Genomic DNA, 12,740 nt, shown 5'->3' on the forward strand with positions numbered 1-12,740 from the left:
TAAAGCAGGGTTGAGATTCACATTTATTATTTGCAAAGAAACCATAAAATTGTAAGTAGGTGAATTCATCCATATACTATTTCAGTGAGTATTTTTGCTTAAGCTCATACCAAAGTTGTTCATTTCTTTGTTACCAAAAAATTATTTGCGCTGAAAAAAATAAGTTCATGCTGTCTTCCTTGCACTCCTACTCTCAAAATTCCATTCTCTTTTAAATGTCATCCTCTTCTTTATCTTACTTGGAATTCCAGGTGGTATATCTGGCAGTTACACACAGATTACTTTTATATGGCTTAGTAAAGGTGTAATAGAGTATGAAAACTATAAGAGAATTTCCATACTCAAGTACAGCCCAGATCCCATAATGCTAGAGTGAAAAGCACGAGTGGAAAGTCAACAGGACTCAACGGCCACGTAAAGACCAATATTTGGCATTTGTGAGTGTGGTAATTGTCCTGCACATCAGGACACAGTGATCTGTTGCTTCCCATTTCTCCCAAAACATAGACTGATTGGTAATAAAAGGCACACATTTTAAAAACATTTTTTGCAGCTTTTTAGTTGATTCATTAAACTTGCTTTATTCATCAATATTAAAGTCAGGAAGTAAGAGCATAATAGCCATGATAACATTCAAAATAGCATTTTTGATGATGTTAATTATTTTTAAAGCCTTCAGTACCTAAAATTTATATATATACTTTCATATTCCCACCTCTAATACTTTCCTTGCATTAACCTGGAGCATACACAACTTTGAAAAGTCAAAAATCAAGATCCAGTTGAAGGCTGGATAATAAGGATTTGCTGATGTATCGTTGCCGCTGTTGTTAAGATCTCAGTCAATCCCTCCTGGTTGCTGAAGCCTGAATAAATAATAAGAATCTCTGGTTATTTGGTTGTTTATCCTACTGTTCATAAATAATTCAAACTCCCACAAAACAGTCACTTATTGAGGTTACACATATAAATGTATGGTGCAGTGCTGTGCAGAAAGCATGGCCCATTAGCTCTAACTCACATCAGCTCCCAGGCCCTACATCAGCTGACCTATCTGAGCCTTTGTTTCTCATCCATAAAATGCCTATTATCATATCTATCTCACAGAGATCCTCTCACAGATAAAGATTACACAAGGCCTTCTGGGGAGCAGAGACAATTGGAAATTGAGGCTGAGTGAACCACAGATGTTTTTGTTGCCTCCATCCACTGCAAAACAGGATCTGGTTGGATGAGTTTGTGACCAAGTGATATGGAAAACCCTCATTCGTTAAGGTATCTCACAGCCATTGGGCTCCCTCAGATGCAGAGAACACATGAAAGCCCTTGGCTCACACACTGATCCAGGTCCAGTCAATCATGACTGGAACAGCAGGACACAGGATCGGTTTCACTCAAGCTAGATGGCTCAGGTTTGGGTCCACTCTCCCCAAATGGGGCTTTTAGAAATGCCAGGCACTTAGGAGCTTCACAGTTTCCTCTCTAGTGTATTATTGTATTTCATCAAATCCAAGATATACCAATTGTAAGATGCACCGTTATTTTATGCATCACTGATAATTTTATGCATCACTGACATTTTTCAAAAGGCATCCTGAATGTTATAAGAAGCTGACTGATATCAAGAGATGTTAGAATAGGATCTCAGAACTGATGAAATATGGTTATGGTTATGCAAATACCCAGTCAAAACAGTCATCAATAGAAGTGTAGTTCCTTTTTGCCCACCTCAAAGACAAAGCCTGTGTCATCTTTATACCCACTATGGAACCTAAGACTGGATCAAGATGGAATGATGGCAATAAAAAACATAACTAATATTTACTGAGCACTTTATTTGTGTTGCAATGCTGCAACTTTATATGAATTAATACTCAAGATAACTTTTGTTGCTTGTTTTGGTAAGTACTATTATTCCCACTTTGCAGCTAAGGGTACTGAGACTTAAAGAGAAGTTAAACATCTCAACCAAGTTAGGAAGATGCTTGGATTACAAACCGAAGTCTATCTAATGCTAGATCTAGACCTTCTAAGCCACTATGTTACATTGTCTTTAAGGACGGTCAGGTTGTGGGTGTCAGGACCACAAAGGCAAGTAACACACATGAGAAGCTCAGGCCAGAATCAGAGAGAAGGATGGTCAAGAGTTTTGGAGATGAGGTGACTTTAAGAACTGGGTCATGGATTTTATGAGAGAACTTGCTTAAAATCTCCAACTTAAGGTCTTCAGACCAACTTTCTTATTCCTTTAATTTGGGAGTTAGGCTTTTGCCTCCAGGAGTCAGGGATGTATTGGACACAATGAAATCAATGTGAGAACATTATTTTCTAACTCTTGATTCAGGACCCAGTCACCATGAGGCACTGATTTTTTTTTTGAAACTTCAATTATACTTTAAAAATACATTTGATAAAAAGCATTCAATTTAAACATTTTCCCAAGTTGATGTTGAATAATTTAAACATTTCCCCTTCTATCTGAGACAGAAAAAATAAATACATAACTCTGAGAATGTACATAACTCTGAGAATCAGTCACCTTCATTTCCCTGTTCCTTAATGACATTCTGTAATGAGCTGTGAACATATACCTGTCTTTCTGCTGAGCCTCTTCCATCAGCATTTTACCATTAAATGGGAAATAGGGGTGGAGAAGGCTGAGGTAGGAGTACACAGATTACTGCAGGGAACAGAAGTTAAGGGCATTTTCCAACTCCAAAGATCAGAATACAAAACTGCTCATTCTCTCAAGAATTAAAGCAGCATAACACAAAAACAAAAAAATTAACACAAGAAAATGCAGCAATGGCTTCAAGACAGCGTATTCAGAAGCAAAGCTGACCCTTTACCATATCACCCTAGTGGATCCATCACTACACCATCCGATACACAGGGTCACCAACTCTCAGGCTTCCAGTTTTTTCCACTGAATAATAGATCCCAAAAAGCGGAGACAACTTGTATAATTCCCTCTCAGAAGGATCACACAGGCGGTAGCTGAAACAAGCAAAAATTCAATCATCAGACACAAAAAGGAAATAATAATCGAAGTATTCTCAATAGAACTCAAGTTTGCCTTCCAAGTTATTTATAAATACACAGCAAGAATTTTCTAAAATGTTGATAGAGAAGTCTGTGGACAATTAGTCAAACTGCAAATAATTCTAGTTTTTCTAGAAGTATCCTGAAAGTCTACGCAATTTCTCCATGGCTTCAGTTTAAGTCCAAAAAGAAAAAAACTTACATGTAAGTATAAAATAAATACTTTGTCTATATGGGTACCTTCAACTTCACAACTCATTGAAACAAATGCCCCTAAAACTCAAAATGGAATGGCCCTGAACTCTACAAATCTTCTGTTTAGTGCATTTAAGCACCATGCTTTCAACCCCCTCCAGGTTTATAAGCCCAAAGCTGGGGTTCAATGGTGAACAAAAATTCAGACAGACATGCAGTTGGCAGATGGGTCTGGACTACTGCAGAAGTTAATTTTTTTCCAGTGTCCTGTCTAAAGAAAAAAATAACTTCTATAGCATCTTAAATAATTATCACTACATCTTAAAAATCAAAAACAAAATAGAATTGTAAATCTGAAGGCATCATGAAATAACCTCTTCTCTAAGCTAAACCCATTGGAAACAATCCACAAAACAGAGGAAAGAGAAACAAAATAGAATACAGCTCCAAAGAATGTTAAGCCTAAATCACTATCTTCATTGGGAACTAAAGTCAGCCAAACTTCTTTAAATAACAAAACAAAAGAGAAATCCTTAGCATAAAAGAAGCTCCTTGGTTAAAAAGCTCTGACAACCCATTACATTCATTTTTTCTAATATTTCATTATGCAGTTTCAATTGTTCTCATATTCCTTGATATTGATTCTAATAAAGGAATTTGAGTTGCAATAAACATGATTAAATAAAGTGTTTGAGGCCTAAATTTGGAAAGACACATATAAATATTATTAAAAATTGATATGAGAGATATTAAAATTTCAAAATGTAGTATTATAGAATTAAAAGTTTATCAAAGCTGGGCACGGTGGCTCATGCCTGTAATCCCAGCATGTTGGGAGGCAGGCGAATCACTGAGGCAAGGAGTTTGAGACCAGCCTGGCCAACATGGTGAAACCCTGTCTCTACTAAAAATACAATAATCACCCAGGCATGGTGGCACACACCTGTAGTCCCAGCTACTCAGGAGGCTGAGGCAGGAGAACAGCTTGAACCCAGAAAGTGGAGGTTGCTGTGAGCTAAGATCACGCCACTGCACTGCAGCCTGGGGGACAGAGTGAGACTCCTCTAAAAAAAAAAAAAAAAAAAAAAAAAGTTTATCCGAAGCACTAGAGGATCCATCCAGAAAAAGAGAGGAAGCAACAGTGCTCTCATTAACTAATAGACACAAATCAGTCAGAAGGTAGAGTGGAAGGTGCTCTGGAGAGAAAGGTCATATCTTCCCTAAAGCAAACATAGCACCTAAACCCATAGGTAGTTCTGGGGTGGAGATAATATTTAAAATACACTGGCCATGGTGGTATTCTACCTCTTCAGGGTGTCCAGTGGCTCTTTCCTATCTATGACTCCAGTGTCTGGGTCCACCGTTGTCAAAATACACCTGTTATGCAATAACCAAGGGTTAGGTGATGCTTAGGAACCAATGAGTGGGCCATACCACAGTCCTGGGGCCTAGCTAGGTTCCTTACCTGGGGCATGCCATTACCTTTTTCACTTCTACACTACCAATTAGGAGTTCATCCCAGGTATCCTAAGAGAAAAGAGAAAGTTATCTCTTATAATGGTGGCTTCATTAGTCTTTGAGTCTATTTATTCTTCAGCTCATATTAAGTATGAAACTATTATAGCAGAAGAAAGCAGCACAAGGTGACACCAAGAAATATCTCCCAGAGGACTCAAAGGGAGGCAGCATGCTGGCAAGTTCAGGTCCACCTCTTGACTCCCAGTCTCAAAACCCTGATTCCATCATCGCAGAGATGACAGATCTTCTATAGGGTGCAGTTTGCCATGAGAGTCATAAATTAACAGGAAAGTCGATGTGTAGATATACAATGAGAAATGTATATATACAATGAGAAATGCAAGACAAGCCCACACTTTCCTTATAGCTAAGCTGCAGTGGAACCCAAGTTACAATCTGAAGGTCCTTTGAAGAGTGGGGACATCACCCAAGAGAAGGCAGTCATGATTGACACATTCACTGCTGCCACCTTCACAGACAGGCAGCCTGCTAATGGTGTCCTGATCCCACTGCCACTGACTGTGCCTTGCCTTCCCACCCTTGAACGTGGGCACCACCAACACTTGCCTCAGGGATGAACTCAATCCTCACAACTTTGAGGGAGGCGCTATCATGAGCCCCATTTTACCCAAAGAAATGGAGGACTAGAGAGATACAAAATTGTCTCAAGGTCACACTGGAGGATATAAAGCAGCTGGGTTTGAAATCTTACTGATTCTGAATGTAGGACTTTGAACCACCCAGCTTTTAACCATATATATGTTTATATGTGCACACACACATATACAGAAACATATATGAGGAATATAGAGATTGTATTATATATATAAAATATGATTTGTTTTTATACACACACACACACACATATATATACATATATAAGGTGGTTATGTGGATTATATTGTAGGGAGGCAAAATATCACCTCTACCTTCTTAGGGTTTTTCGGCTGGGCCTGATAATTAAATTGACATAAGACAGATCGACAAGAGAAATGCATACATATTTATTTAATATAACTTTTACGTGGCACTGGAACCTTCATGACAAAATGAAGACGCAATTAGAGTTGAACACTTATATACAGAACTGGGCAAAGATGTGGCAGGACTAGGGTACTTAACTGGGTAGAGAGGGACAGGGAAGATGAGGATTGGCTTGACAGGGTTTGTACACATTGCCCTCAGCCTCAACTTTTTGTCCTTGATGATAAGCATGACACTTCCTTCTGGTATTGGAAGACATCTTTTACACAGGAATTTCATCTCCTGCTTTTAAGAAACAGAAGGAAGGGCAGAGTGATCTTCTTGCACCTCTGTTTTTCAACTGTCCTTAACTCAAAAAAGTCAATATGCTGGAGCAGCATATTTTGGGGTCATGTGATCTTTACTCCTTCAATATTACATATACATGTATAACATGATATGGTTTGGATCTGTGTCCCCACCAAATCTCATATCGGATTATAATCCCTACTGTTGGAGGTGGGACCTGGTGGGACGGAATTCAATCATGGAGGTGGATCTTTCATGAATGGTTTAGCACCATCACCTTGTTGCTGTTCTCGAGATAGTGGGTGAGTTCTTGCGAGATCTGGTTGCTTAAAAGTGTCTGGCACTTCCCCTTCGCTCTCTTGCTCCTACTTCTGCCATGTAGGAAGCTGGACCCCCTTTGCCTTCCACCATGATTGGAAGCTTCCTGAGGCCTCCCCAGAAGCAGAAGCCGCTATGCATCCTGTACAGACTGCAGAACCACGAACCGCTTTTCTTTCTTTCTTTTTATTTTTGAGACAGAATCTCACTCTGTTGCCCAGGCTAGAATGCAGTGGCGCAATCTCGGCTCACTGCAACCGCAACCTCCACCTCCCAGATTCAAGCGATTCTCATGCCTCAGTCTCCTGAGTAGCTGGGATTACAGTCACGTGCCACCATGCCGAGCTAATTTTTGTATTATTTCGCCATGTTGGCCAGGCTGGTCTCGAACTCCTAACCTCAGGTGATCCGCTCAACTCAGCCTCCCAAACTGCTGGGATTACAGGGTGTAAGCCACCGCACCCAGCCTAAACCTCTTTTCTTTATAAATTATCCAGTCTCAGGTATTTCTTTATTGCAATGTGAGAACAGACTAATACATATATCCAGACAGATTACAACTTTTTGACTTTACGATGCGTTTATTGGAAGGTAACCCCATGGTAAGTCAAGAAGCATCTGCACACGGGAGGGGGTGTATGTAGAGCTATATAAAGGTTTCAGGCCCCTCCGTGAATAGGGAGGCCATCTGTATTCTTTATCTTTAAGGCACCGTGCCTGTCTCTGCTGATACCTACTGATTTAAGGTTTGAATTTCACAGGGCAATCCTCTGTCCAGGTCTCAAGGTAGGAGGCATTGGGGTACGGGGCCTCACTACTGCCTCCATAAATCAACAACCATAGACTGTGAGTCTAAGGAATTCGGAGAAAAAATCACCTTGAGTTAGGAACAAAGAAACATATTCCTACTCCCCTGGCTGCTTCGCTTGGGCAGGAGGCATAAGAGGTCTGAAGTCTCTGCAGGAGGCAGAGCAGGGCAGTGGGTAGGGACTAACCCCATAACTTTTCTCCCTCTGCCACTGATGACCAGACCATGTCTGGTCCTCCTTCAGTGGTAAACCAGCCCCTCCAACCCCCTCCCGGGCTTGTAGTGGTGCTTCAGCAAATGCAAATGGTTCTCCAGTACCTAACCGGGTCTTCAAAACTCAGAAATCTCCTACAGAGCATGACCACAGCTACAGACTAAAGTAAGGAGGTCTCCATGGATGCACTGGGTTCTAAACCATCCTTTAGGAAATTGCTGCTTTGTGGAAATAAATGCCACGGTCCAACCAACCAGTTGAGGATAACTGCGTGTACACATCATGTGTAAGGAATGGAATCGCCATGTCCTACTCAGGACTTATTACAAGCACTCCTAGCCAGTAACTTATTGCGAAAAACTACAAGACAACCACAGCAGGTGGCTAACCTCCTGGCAGATCGTGACCTCCGATGGGGTGTGACCCAGGAAGGCAGCTACTGTACTGGGAAGTAAGGATCAATGGGTACCCTGGCCTGAGAGGCAGCCAGGAAGGCTGGGCACATACCACACGAGGGCGCTGTGGACCCAGGAATGGAAGCCGACCCAACCGCCCAGTGCTGAACGGACCCTGGCTCTCCAAGTATCTTCCGTTCAATATTTTGTGTGTGAGAGCTGAAGAATTTAAGATTTCCAAGACACATAACGGTGGCAATTCTGCGTCGTTATTATGATAGAAGGCAGGGAGTCTGACAAATTCAGTTAGTCATCTATTCTCACTGTTAGACAACCACAAGGCCGCGTTTAAAAGAGCAAATTGTCTGGATTTGTAAGAATCGTCCGCAACACCCCCAAATGCCAGCTCTAGTTACTTCCTAAAATATTAATCACCACCTATAATCATATATATTCTCAACCTAATCTGATCATTGTCAGCATTTTGGTGTAAAGCATTATTTGCAGTAAAACATTATCCTAATTAAGTTTAAATGCAATTATTAATTCAGTTATTTAAAATAATAAATTGTATACTATTAAAATAAATTTAATAATGCATGAAATTAAAATTTCCATTACATTCTACTAGACATACAAACAGTGAAATATGCTATTCAGCAAGTTCCAGTGTCTTCTCAAAGGAAGACATACACGTGACCAACAAGCACATGAAAAAATGCTCACTATCACTGATCACTAGGGAAATGCAAATCAAAACCACAATGAACTACCATCTCACACCAATCAGAATGGCTATTACTAAAAAGTCAAAAAATAACAGGTGATGAGGCTGTGGAGAAAAGGGAATGTTTATATACTGTTGGTAGGAATGTAAATTGGTTCAACCACCATGGAAAGCAATCTGGAGATTTCTCAAAGAACTTAAAATAGAAACATCATTCAACCTAGCAATCCCATTACTGGGTATATACCCAAAGGAATGTAAATCATTCTACCACAAAGACACATGCACGCGTATATTCATCACAGCACCGTTCACAACAGCAAAGACATGGAATCAACCTAGATACCTATCAACAGTGGACTGGATAAAGAAAATGTTGTATACATACACCATGGAATAATATGCAACCATAAAAAAAACACAGATTATGTCCTTTGCAGCAACATAGATAGAGCTGGAGGCCATTATTCTGAAAGAATTACTGCAGGAACAGAAAACCAAATACCACATGTTCTAATTTATAAGTAGAGGCTAAATGTTGAATACACATGGATACAAAGAAAGGAACAACAGACACGGGGGCCTACTTGAGGGTGGAGGGTAGAAAAAGGGTGAGAATTGAAACACTATCAGGTACTATGCTTATTACCTGTCTGACAAAATAATCTGTACACCAAACCCCCAGCAACACACAATTTACCTATATAAAAAACATGCACCTGTACCCCTGCACCTAAAATAAAAGTTGGAAAGATAAAAATAAATAAATAGGTAGAGAAAAAATTCCAGGGTCTTTCCTAAACACAAAATCAGCTCGAGACGCTTAGTGCGCCCCCTGCTGGTAATCAACCTTTCCGCAGTCTGCTGAAATCCAGGCCCCAATGACATTTACTTAAGAGTGACGGGATAAAATCATGGAGTTTTGAAGATGAAAGAAGCAAGGAAAGGAAGGGGAAAAGGCAAGGAGAAAGAGGAGCACTATACATAAGGGGCTCAGCTCTGAGGAAATAATCCTGAGGATTTGCTATGAATGAATGTGTGCACATCTCGTAAATACTAAATTAGGACTAGAGCACCCAGAGAGAGAAGTGAAATAACGGTGGGGCGGGTGGGTGCTGTGGAACACACAACTGAGGGTGTTTGTCTGTTTGAAACCTTCAGAGATCCATATAGGCATTTGACAAGCAAAAAAAATTGGATGTATGAAACTTAAAATGTAACTACTAATAGAGAGTCTCCCTCCCTTTTTTCCTGTCTCTCTCCGTAGACACATGTGAATGTGTGTACACACACAAACACACACACACACACAGGTCTATATAGACACACAGATGCATGGCTAAATCCACACAGAGAGAGGAAGTAGATACAGATGTAGAGAATATATATCTCTTCCTATATAGTCCATCTCTCTATGTATAGCCAGAGAGAGAGAGTGCACAGTCAGGTGAGAATAGAGGCCAAGATGAGTTCTTAAATACCAGCTGACCACAGAAGGACAAGACCACTGAGAGTGAGGTGGAAACAGCCTGCATGGCCTGCCGTGGCAATGGGCTATGAAAGACATCACTTGTAAGAGCACAGATCAGAGCAGCAGTTCAAATTAGATCCACAACCACCAAGCCTTTGGGAGCCTGTTCCTCGAGCCTGCTGCCACCGTTGTCCCAGCCCCTTCATCTGCTTAATCTCCGTCGCAGGATTGGTGCCTCCCTTTCGCTGCTCCTGGATTTCTATGTATGTGTTTATGATATTGTGTTATATGCACAATTGTTAGAAGCAACTTTAAACTATTTTGTGATAAGTCAAGGGAATAAGTAAATAAACAAGACTATTCTGTTTCTAAATCCATAGCAATTTTTCTGACTTGGTATCAATGACTCTACATGATTATAGAAAGCTCAACATCACCTACTGGAGACTGGCTAAATATACATGGGACATATGTGCAATAATCATTATTCAGGTATTAAAAAAGGGTGTTCCCAGTCTAGACAACATGATATAACCTCGTCTCTACCAAAATTACGAAAATTAGCCAGGTGTGGTGGTGTGTGCCTGTGGTCCTAGCTACTCAGGAGAATTGAGGCAGGAGGATGGCTTCAGCCCGGGAGGCAGAGGTTGCAGTGAGCCGAGATCACATCACTGCACTCCAGCCTGGGCGACAGGGTGAGACCCTGTCTGAAAAAAAAAACGAGGATGTGAGTCTATATCTGTTAACACTGAATACTTTTCAAGGTGTTGCTGAGTGAAAAAAGCACGAGGTACATTTTATATGTGTGTGTGTGTGTGTGTGTGTGTGGATGATTCCATTTACATAAAAACATCTGTATACATAGCTATGTGTATACATTTATAGCAATAAATCTGGAAGCTCCTCACCAAGATTTAAACATTATTTGTTTTTCATAATAAATTTTCTTCTTTTGCCTTTTTTGCTTTATTTTTTATAAGAGGTATGATCCCAACATCACATCTTAAAAATAATTTTTGTCTAGTTTATTAGATTCTCTGTGACATCAAATACATGATGTCTTTTCCAACACCAATTTTGCAATTCTCTGACACCAACTGGGTGTCCAACAATTCAATTCAATTCTGACACTCACTACTAGAAGCACGCAGAGATCCCTTAGGTAAGGGCTCAGTCCTACAAGACTGCCCCTCATCCCAGATGCCAGCCAAGTCCAGGCCAGCCATGCCTCTCACCAACCGGCTATAAATTGAGGGTTCCCACAACCCCCTCCTAAGGTTTGACAAGTTTCTAGAATGACTCCCAGAACTCAAAAAATGCTTTACTGTTGTTCCTGACTTATTATAAAGGACGCAACTCAGGAACAGCCCAATGGAAATGCTGTGTAGGGCAAGGGATGGGGATGGGGGCTCTCCGAGTTTTCATGCCCTCTCTGGGTACACCACCCTCCCAGAACTTCAATGTGTTCTCCAACTCGGAAGCTCTCCAAACCCCATCTTTCAGAGGTTTTTTGGAGGTTTCATTTCATGCAAATGATTGATAAAATCATTGGCCATTGGTGACTGAACTCAACCTCCAGCCCCTCTCCCTTCCCCTGAGATGAGGGCTGGGTGGGGCTGTAAGTCCCAACCGTCTAATCATGGCTTAGTCTTTCTGAGAACCAGCTCCCATACCAAAGCTGTCTGGGGACACCCCTCTTTCCCCAAGTCATCTCACTAGCATAAAGTCAGGTATGATTGAAAGGGGCTTGCTATGAATGACAAAAGAAACTCCTCTTACCCTTGTCACTCAGCAAATTCCAAGAGCTTAGGAGCTCGTGCCAGGAACCAGAGACAAAGACCAAATATATATTTCCCATTATACCAGAGTTAAATGATCTCAAACCAAAAGTTATTTTTTCTATTCTTAAGACATACAAGCTAATGAATATTCCTTAATGTCATATTTCAAAATTTAATCACTCTTCTTATAAAGAAAGACCATGCCATGGTTCCCGCAATTGGATCCAGTTCTTATCAAGCAAGTCTTCAGCATCCACTGCCCCCAAACACACACACACACACACACACACACACACACACATCCTGCCCAGAGTGCCTCTTTCTCACTGGGATCCTGCAAGTCTGATGTCCTGCCTTCAGCTGCAGCCCTCTACCTACTGAAGCCTTGATCCCACTTGGCCCTGAGATCCTTGCAGGCAGACACAGTGAGGTCATCTCTGTAATCTTAGCATCTATCTCAGAGATTAGCACTAGGAAACTCTCAAACATTTGCTGCAAATATGAATATTTTAGAATTTGGGGACTAAGACAGGATGCCATACACTGAGAATTACCAACTTACATAGGACATTACTTTTCACTTACTAAATTAGTAAAAATTATAGCAATGCCAGCAAGAGCACAATGAAAAGGGCACGCTTATGCTCACCTTGAGGGAATATAAATTGGCATAAGGTTTCTGGAAAGCAATTTGGCAATATACACAGAGAGCCTTTAAAATGCTGCATTAGCATTTCCTAAGAATATTTTTGGAAATGTAGATACCGACCTGCAAAGCTGCTCATTATTTATGTAAGAGAAAATGGAAAACACCCTAAATGCTCAATCATAAGGGAATGGTTAAACAAGTTATTGCAGAGTCACAGGATGGACTAATATGGAAACACTGGAACCACGCAAATGAAGGATTTGCAAAGACAGAGCTGGTTGCCATGTGCCATTAAACGAAAATGGTGGAATTTAATACTATTTATACAATATCATATAATCCATACTGGA

At 40.7% G+C, this 12,740-nt stretch overlaps 1 protein-coding gene across 2 annotated transcripts in view; it reads right to left on the bottom strand.

Annotated features, from left to right (window-relative positions):
• Positions 1–12,740, bottom strand: part of MARC2 (mitochondrial amidoxime reducing component 2) — a 36,137-nt gene continuing 23,397 nt past the window's right edge. Inside the window, exons 5-8 of one of the 2 annotated variants that reach the window (XM_030812846.1) lie at positions 4,703–4,764; positions 4,543–4,614; positions 2,843–2,997; positions 1–866 (exon numbers count right to left, since the gene is read on the bottom strand). In XM_030812846.1, coding sequence (XP_030668706.1) covers positions 2,874–2,997; positions 4,543–4,614; positions 4,703–4,764 — 258 coding nt within the window. In that variant the 3' untranslated portion in view covers positions 1–866; positions 2,843–2,873. The remainder of the gene's footprint in view (positions 867–2,842; positions 2,998–4,542; positions 4,615–4,702; positions 4,765–12,740) is intronic. The other variant, XM_030812845.1, reaches the window with a different exon arrangement.

Source organism: Nomascus leucogenys, chromosome 5 (assembly GCF_006542625.1).
Source record: "Nomascus leucogenys isolate Asia chromosome 5, Asia_NLE_v1, whole genome shotgun sequence".
Taxonomy (NCBI): Eukaryota; Metazoa; Chordata; class Mammalia; order Primates; family Hylobatidae; genus Nomascus; species Nomascus leucogenys.